The sequence below is a fragment of the Monomorium pharaonis genome, chromosome 1 (assembly GCF_013373865.1).
Source record: "Monomorium pharaonis isolate MP-MQ-018 chromosome 1, ASM1337386v2, whole genome shotgun sequence".
In the NCBI taxonomy this organism is placed as follows: Eukaryota; Metazoa; Arthropoda; class Insecta; order Hymenoptera; family Formicidae; genus Monomorium; species Monomorium pharaonis.
Window position 1 is genome coordinate 20,490,184 of NC_050467.1, and position 19,536 is coordinate 20,509,719.

The following is a 19,536-nucleotide window of genomic DNA, read 5'->3' on the forward strand; positions in this document are numbered from 1 at the left end:
TCCTATACCCTGCGAAGGTACGTCAAGAAGTAATAGTAACAACGCGACACGACATACAATGACGTTCGTCACGAGGATGCATTCTTCTCTTTTTGCACGATGATAGTAATAGTGAAACCCCGTACATACGGACAAAATAATTGTAAATATATACGAGGTTATATATGTGATATAGCCTTTTTCTTTCATATACACTAGGCACTTTTAAGCTCAACTAAATACTTTAAATACAATTAATCGCGCGGAGTGTAAAATCTTTATAAAAATAAAATAAATAATCTGAATAAATATGGATATACTAATATTTTATATATATAATGTTATATATAATATAATATGTAGTAGGTATTACATTATATACAACATATACATATATAAATAGTCAATAAATTATTATATAAGAATGTGCATGAGATATGAATCGCAAGCGAAGAGAGGCCTTTTCAATAGTGCTGGGATTTTTGCGTGCATAATGTAAAATATTGCGTTTCATTATGAATCTGCAACAAGATTCCTTTCTATTAGTTCTTTTTTTCTCAACTTACAATCACTTTTTATTTTATGTACTGAGCATAAAATACGTAATGTTAGGTATCATAAGTGTTCATATGTTTAAACTATTACGACAAGCAAAACATTACGTGGATATTCATGCTAAGGAAATTAATTTTTTCAAATTAATTTTTCGTGACCGTGTTCAATGTTAACAACGTGTTGAAAGAATATATTAAGCGTAATGGATATCACGTTCTTAATAGATAACCGTGATATGTGATTGTTGTCTTGAGAGTTATTTTACATTTACATTGAACGATTGAGCTATCAAATCTATACCTACTTTCTCGCATATATAAAATCAAATATACAATATACGCGCATTTTTGTAGGCATCTTCGCGCGAAATCATAGCTTGTGTGGTATGTGAATATGCATGATTATGTGTATGTTGCCGTGAACTGCAACGGCGAAAGCCTATGGACTAACAACGACGCGGTTTGTTTCCTTTTCTTTTTCATTCTGTTCTATCGTGTAAAGAGTGTCGAAGAGGATGGTGGGTATGATGAAGTATCGGAAGCATCGACGGCGCTTCTATTTCAGAGTTATAGAAGTTTGATGTGGATGCGGTATATTAGTCGGTTCGACAATATCAATCGTTTCTCATCGTCGATACCAACAAATAACCCGATCCTTGTTGCACATTTTGTTAAAATTGTGCCCTTCCGATGGCATGATGATCAGAAGATGATACTTTCTAGTCCTTCTATCCTCTTCTCTATATCACCTTAGAAAAATGGAGCCGACGGAGATGGTGACTGCGCTAATTTTCCAAGATGAGATACGCCCTGCCAATCCTTCTTCGGCTTTCACCGTACGAATCTTCAGGATTGCGTACATTATAGGCGTTGGCGTAGATGAGAAAATATTTGTATCACGTACTCGAGGCCATTCATATATTCACGGAAAATCAACCAGTCACGCAGATCACGAAACGTCATATCCGTCATCGTTCGAAAATCAGGCGTCATGACATCTCGAGTAACATCCGGCCGTCGCGTTACGCTACGTTCTTCTAAAGCAACTTGGATCTCACAAAGAACCTGAGAAAAGAGAAACATCAAGATATTAGAAACGCTTGTAACATTTAATGAAACTTTTTTAATAAAAAATGAAGGCATGAAAGCAAAGTTTACAAGCAGCATCTTGCAATCTTTAACATCTATGTAAAGTCACTCTAACTTTATGAATCTGATTCTTACTAATTTAAAGAGATTATCGCAAAAGTAATATATCTCGTAAATATCAAAGCTCGAAACAAACGTTTTCAATAATTTTCAATAGGCGATGACTGACTTCTGCAGTGATCTTTCAGAATCTGTGTTCTCGAAGTCAACGATGCACGTCAAAAATAACTGAAAAACGTAGGAAATTCCAATAGGAGCTGAGCGCGCCCAAAGCCATTCGTCGGAATGGTCGATAAAATGGCAGTTAGCGACGATCTTTAACGTCTCAACCTTTACGTAAAACGCTCGTAAAACTTGGCGAAACGTCTTTTATCGTGCTTGCGGCAACAAAAGGTAGAATAATTCAGGCTAATTGTGCCGATGTTATTGTGAAAGTCGCGCACAGCCGTCCTTTTTTTTTTATACCGCTCGCCGAGAAAGAGCGACAGATCGGATACTTATAGCTTAGAATAATTACTTAGAAAGATAACGGATTTGGTCCCGAAACTAGACTTACCGCTCGAAGTTTCCATTCGGCTTCTGTGAATCTCTGATGATATTTCGGCTGATAGTCCTTTTGATCCAAAACTACCTGCTCTAAGCCCACCGCATACTTTTGCATATATTCGTACGCGTCGACGAGAGCCTTGTTAATCTGAAAATAAAATTCGAACGTACTGTTAATCGTCTATTCACAATATGTAGGTATATAATACGTATAAATTATTCGTCACACATGTGTCACGAAAAAAATATATATACAATTACTTTTAATAAATTATTATTTCTTTTTATAGATTATTTATTAATAGATAACTGCAGATATACAAGTGTTACGTACATCCAATGTGTCGAGATGGTTTTCATCCAGTTCTTCTCCCAGTTCTTTAGGTATTTCAGATCGTGTAGGCAGCCAGGCGTAATGATTTTTCCTCCACATCTTGTGGACGCTGGCGAAATCCGTCTTGAACGTTTGTCTGATCTGCAAAATCATAGAAGAAAAACGTGGGCGCGATTAGATGCGTCGTTTCTCTCAAAAAAGGAGCCGCGGCATCGAAGAAAGATGTGCGGGACTATCAAGTTTCCTCATCGTCGTCCTCTTAGCGCGTGCAATCTCGCGGAAATTTGAGAAAAATTATTCCGCGTGGGTGTCGCGTTATTCTTACATCGTTCTGCATATCTCTCATAATCGTTGCGCACGGAAATAGATTAAGGTATATAAAGCAATACGTGACATGCATGTACAAAAACATGTCGCTGGTCATTCCGCTGTAGGCTGTAACTTATTTAACAGCAAACCGTTTGCTTTATTATTAATAATATTTCTTACAATCATATATGTGCTTTATAATATGATGTTTTACATTCTTTTTATAGAAAAAATATTCTTAAAAACAAAAACGTGTGTACACAGTGCATACATAGCAGGTAGCATGTGGCTTTTATGTATCTTGACAGCGGTGTATCTCTCACTGTTACTTTATATTGTCACTTCGCGATAGGATCACGAACTAGTGTACCGCGCTGCGGTACTAGCTCTTATTGTATTTTCCAGGTATCCGCCAATTGTACCGGTACTATTGCAGCGCAAGTGCCGACTTGCTCGCGTTAATTTCTGACTGTAGCGGCAACGAAGCGACGCCACTGTCAGCGAGTTTAGTCACCGATTATACGTCGTGCAGCACCTCGCACACGATCCGTCTCCCGATATCCCTCATTCCTGGTACGATGAAAACGCAGCCGGCCGTGCGAACTGCCGTGTGAGTAACGCACATGGCAGTTCGTGCCGGTTCTCTATGCAGGAGAGCGCGTGCCATGAGCGGCGACGGCGGCGGTGGTGGCGGTGGCGGCGACGGCGACGGCATGCTGACTTTTCGGGAATACCGGCATGGGTCAGCTAACAAAAGCCGGCTTAGTCCTTTACCCAGAAATTACTTGGAAACCCAAGCGCCGGCCGAGACACACTAATTATCCCATCAGGGATCGGTTACATCGGACGAGTCATTATGAATCATCCGTTGAGTCCGGAAGTGCCGCGAGAAATAGAGAGCGGGGAAAACGTGCCACACACAGCTTGCGTAACATATTGGAAGTCACTTCTCGCATTTCATTTTCATTTGATTCATGATTTGTTGGGAAATTGTCCCGTTGCACTTGACATCAAATTCTGCACGATTTAGTAAATGTCACCGTAATTAATAACAGTTATTTTATAAAATAAAATTGTAACACATGTATTGCGGAATAATTATATAATTTTTATAGCATTCGTGTGGCGCATTGATACTACAGTCTCCTTCGGGCGTTTGAAACTATATAGTAGGTCATCAACCTCTTATTATGACAAACAATTATGATATGGTTTGAAAACCTAAACAACCGTCTCACAAAAGAATTTTACGTTAGCATTTTAATGTTAAAATCTTTCCAATTAGTATATGTTATCCAGGAAATGTTGCCATATTCTGCACACGCAAAAAAATGATTCGATCTCATTGATCTCATATCTTGGATTGTTTTCAGTGTAGATAACGCATTGCGTACGTCATTATCTCAAGCAGGAATGGAAATATATATTATCGTACTCTCGCTACTCTCTTGTATATGACCTGCGAATGCGATAATACCTTCGATCGCAAACAACATTCCTGAGAGCCACACTGCCAAGAACTACATATTGCATAGCTTGATAAATCATACATCCTCGAAGACTGTTCTATCTAACGAATATATCGCCGCGAAAATAACAAGTTTATAAATTCGCCTGCAGGTTAATGAAGGAAAATACCGCGACGTGGTCAGATGGAAGTCAAGTATACGTGACGACAAATTTGGAGGCACACAGACAGCGGCGGAAATTCGTGGCTGGGCAAGAGTGGCCGGCTATAGAAAGGCGGCATCGCGGTAGTCATTCATTAAATTCATTCTCTCGTTATGGCATGTTCGATCGTGTACCTGCGGGCACTCGCGCGCCGATTTGTGATCGGCCCTTCTCACGCCCCGGTCGTTACGAAAGCGTCCAAGAGGATACAAAGATATCTTTTAGGACCATCACATTATATCGAAAAATATTAAATACTCACGGTGACCGGCTACTAATTGCGTCATCGGCTGTTATTAGTATATATATCGGTAATAACAACGATATCTACCGCAAAGTTTTCTAAGGTAGATATCGGGTAGGTATACATAATGACGAGCCTGATGGGTAATTAAATAGAATTTTACGGTAATTTGGTGTCCTCTAATAAATACATTAGCGAGACCTATGCGTCTACCCACGAACAGAGCTCTCTGTTGATCCAGCGTCCGTCTTTCCTCCTTTCAGGTGCCGAAAAGAACTCGTTTTCATCGTCGCATTTTATGATGTGTTGGTTACATTCACGTGATGGCTCTCAAGCCGCTCGAAAATCGATACTTGGACAATCTTTGTTTTAGCGTGATACGGTAACCGATGTTGGAAGTCAACATAGTTCCAAAATGATCTTTGTTTCACGGTTCGAAGAGCGTGAATATTCTTGAATATTCTTCACACATTTTCGCTGTGAGATACATAAATACGAAGCGAGATTGCGAGGGCAGGTACGAGCACGGGAAAGGTGGTAAAGCGGAACAAAAAGGGTAGAATGAAAGGAATTGTCGCTAACAACCACTGGCGGCGGACAAATCTGTGGCGCGGGTCTTTTGTGCCTCGTAAAAGTCTCGTCGGCCACACTGGAGCACGAATAATCGTAAAACCGGGCTGGAAGCTGGCAGGAAGTAGGCTGGCAAGAATAGGTATGGACTCCACGCGGCGCTGCCGAGGACCCGTCAAAATCAATTAGCCTTTCAGTCTTTCTTCTAGCGCGACTTTACCGCTGCACCGCTTATTAGAAGTTATAAAATTTCGGTGACAGCTTCGAGAGCCGATCGAATGGTTCGCGATATCGACGCGACGATGGAAATAAATTTTTTGATTTTTAAAAATAGAATTTCGGTATCTTTGAATGTTGAATAAATTTTAAGAAGTATCGTATCGATTGGACAGGTTGTTAGATTTCTTCTGATAGGAGTGTTGCGTCAAATTAATTTCTTTATAATAATAATGCGAATCCGTTTTTGTGTAATTTTATAAGAGAGATCGATCATTCACACGATCGCGCTGATTACACGCGTCCGGAAAATATGTCATCGACTCTAGTGGACATTAGAGTACAGCAGTATACCATGATAGGAGATATGTGTCGTACGTATCGAGGCGAGTACATGCACTGGCAGGTTGTATATCCGGTCTGGGCTTTAGTATGCAGGCGGTGTGCCAGTGTGGCGTATAGGTGCCTATCCGCGGTGGAGAGGGGCAGCTTCCGATTCTGATTTATTGGAATTCTCCGCTTCCGATATTCTATCCGATTCCTTCACGTGCCGGCGGCGTCTGCTCACGCGCGAAAACGTAGACGTTATCCGTCACGTGTCGCGATTTGCAAATTGCAGACAGTTGAACTCGATTTATTTCATTGTTAAGTCGGTGCACAAAAACGATGAACCGTCGCGTCGTGCGCCTCATGAGAAAAGAGTAAAAATTTAGAGATAAAGCGAATGGACAAACGACAGAACGATGACACACAATAGCTAGATTGACGATCGAGCCAACGCTCTAAAGATTTTTTTCAATTATTCCGGAAGCCTCTTAGAATAGTTCAGTCAGTTGCGAGAAATCACGAAGTTCGCCTCGGACTTTCCTCGCGCCACGCGCGCGAAAGATACATTGGCCGTGAAACTTCCGCCGTTCTCAGTATCCTTGGCTAATCTACTCCTTTCTCTCCCTGCCAGCGTAGACGGCCTACGCTGAACCGATAACGAGCGTTGAACGGTGAAGACACTGGACCACCAGACAGTGTGTCGCCGCAAGTCGATATCAGCGGAGGAAGGCGCCCCTGGTGCTCTTAGCCTCGCCGCGAGCACATAGAGCCGAGCGGCAAGGAGAGTAACTCGACTCTTCTTCCCTGTCATCACATTCAACTATGATTTCACTCCTTTTCCATGCCATCTTTTATGTGTCGCAAGTCGCGAGGTATTTACACGTGCACGATTTATTGTCTTTCTTGTCAAGGGTAGAAGCGAGTTGCGCGACCGGTATGATATCGGATTATGCGCTGACTTGGAAAACATCGGTATCCGGTATCGTCGCGCGATGATGTAACGGGAACGCTTTTTAACCGCCTTCGGGGCCCCAGGGTGAAACGGGCCCTATAATATGAAGAGGCAGAAATACCCTTTCTCGATGCACGCGACGAATGCTAATTTACTCGGTCATATACTCGCATCGTCTAGGTAAACACCGTTCGTGCGAGCGGAGGACGGTCTTTGTCTGGTCTTAACTGATGTTGTTCGGCGATCAATTATGGGTGTTTATTTCTGGATACCTCTATTTGGCAAAATCGTTTAGGAGTTACTGACTCGTGCTTTTTCCGTCTTTTTTGTAGAAATTCAAACTTTTTTAAATTGAAAGTTTAAATTTTTTACATGTATTTGAAACATCTCAACAAAAATGGAGTTGCGCCTCGAGCGAATTACACATAAAAATATCGGATATTTTTTTTTCTTAAAACTTTTTAACAATTCTTTTGGAAATTTGGAATGCGAAACATCACCTCTGTTTTTATAGTTTTCGAGTCCATTTCTTTTTTGAATTGCCTCTAGAGAGAAACCTTGAGAAACCGCTCGGGTCTGGTGCGTGATTTATTGTCCTTGACCAGAGATAATAAGGTACGATTGGCCGAGAAGATTCTTTCGAAACAAAAATTTCTCGCTGTCGTATGTATCCATTCGCCTCATAAAATCGATTACTATTTTTAAATTTAAAACACAATCGCAATAGCTGAACAGCTAATTGAGAGTAAAGAATAAATAATTATTAAATTATTAGACAAAATATAATGTAAATCAAGAATTTTTTTTACAATTCAACACATTTAATGCAAAGATAAATTTACTGTAATTCGAAATAACTGTGAAATGAAATCCATGTTTTATAAATTTAGACTAAGCCATAATGTTTATTATTTATATTGTGTTTTTATAATAAATAAAAAATGTTAATGAGGCGTATTTTTGGTCAATGTAAAGACGCGGCACCATTTACAAATCGGGATCTTCTTCAAAGATCAAGTGGCTCGTGGAACTGCGATCGAAACGTTTGGATGACCGGAAGTACTACCATAATCGCCTTCCGCTCGAGGTTCTCTCACTTTAGTCGGTTCCCCCTTTTTTATATCAGTATATATCGATAAATTGATGAGTTTAATTTTTCAATAAAATTACCAATATCGTATTAACGTGAATTACGTTGCGGAAAGATATGCGGAACTCTTCAAGAGGACGACAATGTGAGAAAAAGAGAATTATGTTACTTACGAAGTCATCTCTAAAAAGTTGCGCATGCTTCAATGCCGTTCTCGCTTGGAGTACTATTTGGTTGAGGAGATCATGGTCCTCCAATTGAACAATGTCCGGATTGGAGCCGTTTGTTCGTAATTTGGTAGAGACGCCACACGGATTCACCCATTTCATATCATCCGTTTCGTTCGGGGAACTCATTGCAGGAGCACTTCGCACCGACAGCGCTAGCAGAATCACCAATGCACTGGCTAACCCTGAAAATAAAAATATACATTCACTTTAGATTTTTTGTCTCAACGTTCTCTTTATTAAAGATCATTAAATGACCGATTACAATGTGACATCTGTTTTTATTTTATGCTAATTAAAGTGCCATTGTAATAACTGGCTAATAAAATGTTAAAATATTCGCATTCCTTAGATGAAATTGCAATTGATATAGCAGAGATGCTTTTATTTGTGCATCGAATAATCTGAACGATTCACAAGACCCATTTTTATTTTTTAATGGCTCGCCTCGCCATTTTAGTATATGACCTATAATAAATTCTTTAAAGATCGTGTAAACAGTTGCATCGACATAGTTTCATTGAACATACGTAGCGGCAAACGATTGCTATGGAATTGGATCCATTCCGCGATAAAGATTAACTTGTGTAGGGGCATCATTAACGGAATTATCTGAGTCTTAAAGAAAAAAGGAAAAGCCGAAGAGATACTGCTCAATGTTCGGTGGTAATCACGATTTAACGTGAGAGCTGCGAGATACCTGCGTGAAATTATCATTGAGCTTCCGGCTCATCGGTCCTCTGTTTCCACCCTCGGGGACTCACTCGTCGATAGTAAGCGCCTAAATGGTAGATTCCGATCGGGGCCGTCTTATGATCATCCGGCAGTTTCAAGATCACCGCACGTCGAATTACGTCCCCGCGAATTCGTCGTCGCATTATTACGCGAGTTACGACCCTTGATGAGGGGCCTTGGATCACGTGCAGCGGTACGACGACAAACCATCAACAGTTGCGTACGCATTTGAAGGATGTATAACGACGGGAGGCCACCGCATACGACGTGTTGCCTGCATTTAATCCGTGTCCCCCTCTCCCCTCTCCTCCCTTCATCGCCGTTTCAGAGGAGTCTCAAAAATCGAACGATGCATCGACCGGACGTTAAGTGTATGTTTATTTCGAGCTAAATCAAATTTTTAAAAGGTAGGGGCAATCTACATTTGTCAATATATTATAAATTCTATCAGTTGCTTATGTACATATATTTATATCGGAACTTGTGTCTTCTCTCGCTTCTCTGAAATCGACCGTAGTCTATAATAAGAGAATTAAAGGCGATGAAAGCTTGTTTTTTTTTTGTTTTTTTTTTATTCATTGACTTTATCATTATTATTTGACAACGTTTATAGTGTTTCGACATTTATGACGGAGTATCAGTAATGTGGTATTTCTCGAAAACAGTAAAAAAACATCGTCCCGAAGTACTGAAGAGTTGAAGTTTTACCTAACTTTGGCTATTTGATTTATAGTTGGATGGCACGAACAGACGTGCAACCGAAAACGGAGGTGTGTCGTATTAACCACAGGCGCTAACGAATTTAATTTTAATGTGCATGAACGTATGATGCAGCCGACGGACGCGCCGTACAAACGAAAGGAGACAGACATGCAAACGGAAAAAGAGCGAGATGTAGAGAAAACGGAGGGGTGGGACGGGGCATGGGGAGACGCCTCGAACACTTAACGCATATTAATGAGCGGCTCTTAAGTGCGTTCTGCGTTGCGATGAGAGAGCAATTTGCCGCAGGGAAGTTTGCGCCCCAAAGTGACGACGTAAAACCGTGTCGGCCAACGGTGGCGACACGTTGCCGTAATTTTTTAACGTGAACACGATACCTTACTAATTTACAAAACCGCAAAGATACGATAAGCGTTTCAATATGCGCTGGAATCCATATTTTAATGTAGATTGATCACAAACTGTCTCCGATACGCCGAGTGAAAAATAAATATGAAGTTAATCGCGTGAATTTTTATATATATTACATCGTTACAATAGCACGTGTTATAAAAACATATATTGCTTCGATTCCTATTTTTGGTAACTGGTTGCATAATACGTACCGATATAAAGGCATATTTTTATTTTTAGTACAGGAAGAAGAAGAAGTAGCAGTAGCAGGTTCGAAAGGGCAACAATCCTAGCGGAAAGCGTCCAATTAATGTCTGCTAATGATGTCATGTGAAACACACGTGTGTCCCTGCAATATATGTACTTTTCGCTCATATACGAAAAAGATAGTATCTCGAGAAATAGCCGTTCGTACTGCAAGTATTTTTATCGCGCCGCAAAGCAGTGATCCACGTAAATGATCTCGGCTATCCACGAACGTATCTCCTTACTCGTCGCTCATAGACATCGTTTACTTTCTCTTATTTCTTTAATTACTCCGCCTTCTTTTTTTCTCTCGGAACGTTTAATTGCTATGCGATTAGTGTTCCACAATCGGTCAAATTTGTCAGCGGAGAAAGGGACAGAATGATATTATAGGCATACTTTCAAACGAGTTCTTATTCTCGAGAAAAAAAAATTCAAAAGCCGGCTGTGAGATCTTGTCGTTCAAAACTTACTCTCGCATTTACCTAATTCAGGAACTACGCGACGCGAATTTGTTTTTCGCAGAAATATGTCGATATGACGTACGACGGAAAACTTATCGTTTTCGACGTTCTGTCACTGGTATAAACGTTACTTTTTTAATATATATGTACATTTTTGTTAATCCATCACGTAACAAATATTTCTTTAATTTGCCTTAATTAAAAAAAACGGATTAAATATGAATATATTAAATATTTATTGTATTAACAGTCTCTTTTCGTCACGATCATTATTTTTTCAATCAAAGAAGGAAGTAATCTTCGAAGCATTCGACAAATGATAGACTTTAGTGCCATTTTACCCTCCTTTATACTTTCCCTGGTATCGTCTCTACGTATCGTCGATACCGTGAGGGCCTACCTCAACGACGGACTCTCAACGACAGCGTTCCATCGAAATTCCTAAGAACCCGCGGCCGCGTTGAAAAAAGTATGGCGCGCAAAGCCGGTGAACACCGGTGCAAAGCGCATCTCTGCTGTCGGCTAACAAGAAAGACGGTGAAAAATGCGGTAATGACGCACTGTCCTCGCATTGCTCGCGACAATTATACCCCATTACGCCCGACCCGCTACTCCCTTTTCTTCCGTTCGTGTCTACGGACCGAGGTACATTGCGGTAGGTCGCAATACGCGGCGCGCATATACGTTCGACAATTTATTATAGATTATTCCCTGTCGATTCCTCAATTGACACAAAAGAATGGTACTTTAATCTACCACTGACGTATAAACATGAAGGTGTCAACTTGTTCTAAAAAGTTTCACTTTACTGAAGAACGAGACGAACGAAGTGTCATATATCATCTGAATTATTAAAAGTATTTGTACATCTAACTGAGATGTCTAAAAAAGATGAACCTACACGTTCATCTTTTCACACAGTTCGTAGAATCTAAGGATTTAAACCACCTGTAGGACCCTCACTGTTCAACAGGTGGGCGGACGGAGGCAAATATACCGCACGTTCTGGCACGTGCCGTGTTTTGAATTCATTCCGGGAAATCCAGAGCTCCTTATTATACATTCTTTTCGATTTTACTGAGAATTTGGAAGGAGTAGAGATAAGACAGTAAATAAAAACGCGTATAGACACAAGATTCGCATACTTGTAAACGAAGAATCGATAAGGAGGACCGTTACAAGGCGGATGACTAATACGTACATCGGCATGCTCGAATGTGACGTCAAAGTCGCAAGAGAGAATGACATGAGCGACGATGAACTAAATAAAAAAAGTGTAATATCGCGTTAATGTCTTGTATATTACATATTTTATTTTATCAACAGTGCAAAAAAGATGTTAACTAAAAATGTGTATGTTGCTACATAAAAATTTATGTTGAAATACTGCTTAGAATAAATTAAAAATTTAATTTATGCAACATATTTTTGTGCAGTGATGCTCGCGAATCGAAAATTATTGAAACATTATTCATATTGTTATGCAGCAGAGATTTTAGTATCATTTTGGTATCATGCAAAATACAGAATATCAAAGAGAACGTGCAAGGAATGGTATATTTTATATAAGAAAACTGTTAAAATACTAATTTTTACGTTAGATATAAAAAAGTTTAAAATTTTCATTGAAGAAAATAAAATCACGTATATTTGTAGATCGATAAGTGTACCTAGTGTTCTCCAATGGCACTTATCACGGGACGAACACCGTTCAATAATTAAGGTTTCGAGACACACGCGGGGTTTTACCGTCAGGTCATAATCCGTACCGGGTGCAGATTTACGAGTCATAATCAAGTTTATCGATGTCAGCCAAGTAATGGGATTCTTGAGTTCTACTTTCACATACGAACCGGAATTCCTTATTTCGGAATCTGACTAACGTATGGAAATTCATGGAAAATTTGGCTGAATCCTAGAGGTGGAACGTTTATATCTGATAGGTTTACTCACGAAGAATCAGTCAATATATTTCCGCATCAACGTTACGAAAGGTTAATAAGGAGTGAGGGATATAAACAACTGACTTGATGCAAATGAAGCAAATCCTGATATGATTTCTAAATCAATTCGGAGAAAGCCTTGCAACCGGAAAGAGGATGCAACTTTTATATTGACAACGACCACGCTGCTAAGATAGAACAGTACAATGTAACACCCGAAATATTATTAAAATAATTATGTAATGCAAAATTGTTGCATTATCATAACCTCGAATCAATCGACATAGCATATTGTTTGTGTATAAGAACACAATAAAGGTTTTTTTTTTCATGTGCCAATCAACGTTGCATCTACAGCCCATTTTATGTTGTGTTAATAATTGCTTTAAGACTTACGATGTTTTGGTGTGCAATTTATTAATGGTAATTTTTAGATAAAAAAATCTTATTTATTTTCTATTAAGTTGTAGCAAATAATGTTGATTTTGCAACATTAACATTTGCTTATTCGTGCATTCGCAATTACCGTTGCTATAGCATCAAGTGCTACGTAATCTATAATTGTTTGTGTACGATGGTAACTTTGACTTACTTAGAGATCTGAGTACGTTGAAGGATGCGTTAGAATGTCGTGTTCTTCGATCGTGATAAAATGTGGGCATGAGGTGCGAATCACTCTTTTTCTCTCGTTTAAGCGTTTTCGCGGTTATCGCTTCAATGCAATGACGTCTCGCGACGATGTCGTCCTGATATTTAGTCTGTTGCAACGACGAGACGATCGCCGACTTCGGTGTCAGCGCGTTGACTCGCATGGCATGGTCATGGACCCGGTGGGACGTAGTCCTCTGATCGCGGGTGAGTATGATTTCCATTGGCATCGATTGATCCGCTATCGCGTTCTTCACAATCATCGTGATTGCATAGCACTATCGCGCGGGCACTCGCGAGCGCACAGCCTCAAGGCAGGAGTAACGCCGGTGTGTATCCCTCGTGGATCTCTTCGCGTCAGCGACGTACGTAAGTAATAGATACACGTGCGTTATATACGTATATAGGCATGGATACGGCGGGCGGTGCGTGTGTGTGTTTGTGTGTGTTCTAACGTTCAGTCGCACGTTACGGTACAGATTCCGGTCACCTGAAGGGTTGTCACAATCGAAAAACAGTCTGCACAGATTCACAATCCGTTTGGCACTGGTCCCAGCACACGCGATGCACTGATTCTTATATGAGGGGGGTTGTGGGATCCTGAGAGAGAAAGAGGGGAAGGGGGGGTGAGAGTGCTTGATAAGGTGGCGGGGGTACTCAAGAAGAAGAGAGAGAATCAGAGGGATACACTGTTAAGGGTGGCTCTCGTGCGTTTTCCTCAATTTTTTTGCGATTCTCCCTCTTTGATTGTCCCTTTCACTGTTACTTCCTCGCTCCTGATTGTCTGTTTCCTTCCTCTATCGTTTCCCACGCCTTCACAGAAGCATGTGTTTCACTTTCTAATTGAAAAGATAAGTTTGCTTTCAAAAGATGCTGGACGATCACTGAATGATTTGTCGTATCCGAGGTACGGAGGAAGAGAGACGCGGTCAATCAAGCGAATAGACAGGATAAGAAGGCGGGCGAAGCAAATCGTTTGTCGTTATAGTAGGAGTAAGCTTGTCTAAGGGGGAACGGTAGTGGTGGTCTATCCGTCCGCCTTGGACGTACGTAGGATCGCCTCTCGCCGTCGTGCAGTCTTTATCTATTGTATTCTCTTTCGTCCCCTTTCCTTCGTCTTTTTCTCTTTCTTTCTTCCTTCCTCTCTCTTTCTTCCTGTTTGAAGAACTCTTTCACTCTTTCTATCACCTCGTGCGCCCCCGGTGTATGACTGTCAGTGTATGGTACTGGCCACTTCGTCGACCGGTGCCTATATACGATTGTCTGTAAAGTCACCGAGCACGTGGCCCGCACCCCGCTTTCGGCCGATCTTCCCACCATTCCTGCCCTTCCTCGATCACCCGCGCTTAGTTGCTTACCTCTTCTCGTCTTATATTCTTTCTCCTTCTCTTCGTCAACGTCGCCGCCACCGCCACCTCCTTCGTCCATCATCTCTTCCCTTCTCCTGCACGTTGATCCTCCAACGCTGCCCCCACCATTAAGATCTGGTGGTTCAGGACTCGCGACTCATTCATAACTCCCCGCGATCAACTTTGTATCCCCTCCTTAATCTGTCCCCACTATGTGTACGTAGTAGGCGATACTCATCCAACGAAGCGATGCTAACGTCGACTCACGATCGACCTGCCGCACATTGTATTCTCATCTTTCGAGCCTCTCTGATGATCTTAAGCATCACGAATGGATACTGAGATTTATTGCACTTGGTAATTAATCTTTGTAAAATTGAACTTTGCTCTGAGTTTAACAAAGAGATTAGTAAAATGGCAATTTTACTAATTTGCAATTAATTCTATGAACTATTTTTAATTTATTAAATGTTCTTTTTTATCCTTTATTTTTTATTTGCTGCGCTTCACTTTGTTTAATGAAATAAGACATAAAGAAATAAAATAAGATATTAAAGTGATAATTCTTAACATTTCAATTCGAGGAAAGAAAATCAAATTTGAGAGAAATAAGATATAGTTAGATAGAGTAGTTGAATAGTTGAATAAACATTTTTGATTTTTTTATATTATCTTTATAATTTATATATAATAAATTATTTATTTAATTAGAGAACTACTTCTGTAGATAAAATTTGTTATATTTTAATGCGACATTTGTTAATATTATTTTTTTAAACATGCACACACACACACTATGTGCTGAGTTATTGATATATGTATATAAAATAAAAATAGAATAAAAATAAAACTTAAGTTTTTATAGCAAAATCGTAATTACGCGAAAAAGTATCCTCGTTGACACGTGAACATTTTTTCAGTCTTTGCATCGCAGAAATATATGTAGTTGATTCATGTTCTTCGTAAAAATCACAACATATAAATGTATTGTTACAGAAAATGAATCTGTCGATAAAGATAATTATAGCGTAGGAACATTCCGCCTGTAGAGATGAATGTGTGCGTCAATAGCGTACGCGCGATTCCGCTAATTGTCGACGAAGGCGTGACACCATTCGTTATCCCCGGTCGAGAATCTCGTACGTCTGTAGCATCTTCGTTATCATTGTGAAAAGTTCACGGCATTAATGAATGATGTTACTAATGGTAGGTCGCGATTCTTCGTCATGGCAACGTCAGTACGTGCATATGAACGTTTTCGCAGACACAACAATGATGCTGATAGTATTGATGATGACGTGAATAGTAATTATTACGATGTTTCGCCGTTTCCATGCAACAATGTCGTTGCCAGATCTTGACATTGTCAGATTAAGAAGGTCTTCACAATTAAAGCTTGCTACGAGAGCAAACTAGATATTATTTTTGTACTTATTGATATTTCTTTTATCTTGTTTAACGCAACAGTAAACACATATATACTATTAGCTCTTTCTTTCACGTGTGTCAATTGATCTTCATTAATTTTTAAAATTATCCGATATAGATGAGACTTTTTATAAATGGGAAGATTTCCACCTGATCAAGCGATCCAGGTTCTCCTCTCGCGCTTCGAATTTTCTCACCGCGGCGCACATACTCCCCACTTAAAACACGGCGTTCATATCCTCTTTTACCTCCCACTTAAAGTCAGTGATGACGTCTCCTTTCACTAGCTCTTGAATGCTTACGTACATTCATACCTCCGTATTACTGAAGTTGGAAGTTCGCACGCCTGTGACAAGTCGGTCGTACTTCCGAAAGGAGTTTCTTAGAATGAATGTCGGATCCTCGGGGCAAGATCGGATTCCGACTGACAAATATTTTCGCAGAATCCGGTCTACATAATAGAAGAATTTCGGGGATATTGGTCCGGATGCGGTTAATTGTAGTTAGAAGAAGAGATTCCGAGGGGGATCGCTAATTATTGTGATAGAGTTAATTGTACATAACACGTACGCTCGCTGTTGCATATCATGATAAATTAATTATAATAATTGTATGATCATCTTCAAGGCAATAACATTGAAGATATAAGGCATGTTTCCATTCTATTGATCATTAAATGTAAAATGAAGATACTATTAATGAAAGTTGTTTTGTTTATAGGAAATAGTTCTAAAATAAAATTTATATATTATATATATAATTCGATTTGTATCAGCAGTCATACAACAAAGTGGAGTGAACTGTATATAGGCTTGTAAAGGTCTACGATTGCATCACGTAACGTCATCACTGAGTAGCGCAATGGATTTTTTATCTTTTTACATTTTATTTCATTAATTTTTATTGGATTAGCTCTATTTAATTTTTAATGTTATTTTTTTTATAGATGTTTTCTATTCTTGATAATTTTTTTTGCATTATCTTATTCTTATTTTATTTTATATATCAAGAATTTGCTAAAATAAATAATCAGTAATTTTTATAATTTTAGGAATCGTAACGAGTTATAAAAAGATTTTGACTACATTTAAGAAACGATTATATTTTTAGCATGTTAATTTCTGAAATTATTTGTCAACATAGTATTTGATATAGCTATGCAATAAATTTTTTTTTAATTCTCAGGTATTGGCAGATATTGTAACTCTTTTCATATATACCAAGAAATCTCATTAATTTTTTAGAGATTGTTTTAAAAGCTTGTATGGATTTTCACTGTCGGGAAAACTTTAACAGTGATTGAAAATTAAGTCATATACTCGTACAAGTTACAAGTTTGCACTAATCACTAAAAATTGTGATTTTTTCCCCTTTTTATTATATTTTACTATTGATGTTAAATGTGAGGAATGAGGTGTAATTAAGGTTAGCTTCCCATATTTATTGCTTGTCCACCGGGAATAGAAATAACATTACATCTATTTTTTATTTATTTTACCGAGATTCGTAAAAAATGTATTTATGGACCGCGGTCTACCATTTGGTAATCTCTGATGTAAATAATGCAGCATCTTCAAGAAACGTTTGCAGGTCTCTTAGATAAAATATGCTGTTGTGTGTGTATAGGGATTTATGTATACATAAAATTCCATTGAAAATATTTATAATTTGTAATGGTAAAACCAAAAATTGCATTATAAATACGATATATATATCTCTACTTTAAATTTGTAAAAAAAGAATATAACAGATTAAAAGGGAAAAATCGAAGGTACCTTTAAACCTTATATATTATTTCTTAGTTGACTCTAAGAGTAAATCATACACAAGTCTTTTATTGCCTTAAAACTCAGGTTTTTAACAAATGATATTGGCGTACTTAAATTTTTTTCAAAAATTTCTAAAAAATCTTTTGCAAACAATACTTGCTCGACTTTCACTTGTCACTGTACGAATCAGAATCTTTTGATTAGTAACAACTTTACTATATCGACAATCTTCATTACAGAAAAAAAACGATTTTTTTCGTTTACCATCTACGAAATAATTTAAAATTGTCTGTGCTTTCAAATCATTACGGTGAATTAATGATTTTTTAATGAAAAAATAAAGTTTGGTAAATTTTGGAATTGTTATTTTGGAATTGTTTAAGGAGATTACACTAATATGCAGATATTTATGCTATTATATACATATGTATACAAAATGCAATTTCTGCTAAAAAACGTCAATACTAATTATTTCTCTTTACATAGATGAAAATCAATAAAAAAATCATGAACCATTATTGAATAAACATAGCACATGGCACGAAGGTGTGGATATCGAAAGAATCATCAATAAATGACCTAGATTAGCAAGGCAACATATAGACGAATTAAATCAATGAGAAGAGAATATAGAATTTATCGAGATTTGTTATGCACGTGCGCGGTGAATAATTAATATTAAAATACCACTTCTTTCGTGAAAGAAAACAATTTAATACATTTGTCCGTGCAATTTTTTTCCTTATTTATATTATGCTATAAAAAATCCAAATGTTGACATGTCACATAGACATTTAATCTTATAAAATTCTTTCTTGCTTGTGTTATTGCACCTTGCTCTACCATTTTTTATTTATCGCACGTGATACGGCGCCGGCGCGTTTCCTTCTTCGAACGTACGTGATTTCCTAATGAGAATGCGAGAATTATATCGCGACGTGTATTGAAAATATAGTGAAATTTTCAACAAATTTTTTTGCAGTGTAAGCGACCTCGTTTGAATTTTGATTATCATACTAAGAATCGCACTATTTAAACAACAAAAATTCTGCATTCCAAAGTAATTATTTTCATCGCTAACATTCTATCGGTATTATAAGATATTTAATGTCTCATACAATTTCTAAAAATGAATATACAGTAAATCTTTTTGTTATCAAGTAATACGCAAATATTTATTACAGACAAGTAACATACATAAAATAAATGATAAAAAAGTCTGTTATCTATCAGTTTAATATATGATCTAATTTTTTTCATCTGATTTCTAGTTCTTTTCGCGTTTTTTAAATTACGTTGGTTTTAAGTTATAGCTTCAAAAGTGACGCTGTTTGTCTAAGATGGATCATATTTTAAGAAATCGACTTTGATTCGTGACGACAATACCATGTATATTTCTTGTAGCATGCATGCGTTTCCTTCCGTTTAGAGTTTACGATGGGGCCAGAGAGAGTTAAGTGGTGACTATATCGAATTTACGCAGAAAACGCACGCGGTCGCGTGGCCCGCAAGCAAAAAATGAAACGAGAGCCAAGCGGAACGTCCTGTTTAATTAATGAGTCAATGTGATCATTGCTTCGCTGGAAACGCACGCGTTTTCCGCCGAAAATGGAATACGCAATGCGTACGCAGGCTGCGTGTGACGAATCTATCCTTGCTGGCTTCTACAA

At 38.4% G+C, this 19,536-nt stretch overlaps 1 protein-coding gene across 1 annotated transcript; it reads right to left on the reverse strand.

The window, feature by feature from the left end:
• Positions 1-525: 525 nt before the first annotated feature.
• LOC105832165 lies at positions 526-13,689 on the reverse strand. The gene is made up of 5 exons (XM_012672872.3): positions 13,265-13,689; positions 8,115-8,353; positions 2,563-2,703; positions 2,239-2,376; positions 526-1,598 (listed from the first exon to the last, which is right to left on the reverse strand). Exons 1-5 carry the CDS (start codon positions 13,581-13,583, stop codon positions 1,395-1,397), a joined length of 1,041 nt encoding a protein of 346 aa, XP_012528326.1. The 5' UTR covers positions 13,584-13,689; the 3' UTR covers positions 526-1,394.
• Between the last annotated feature and the right edge of the window lie 5,847 nt (positions 13,690-19,536).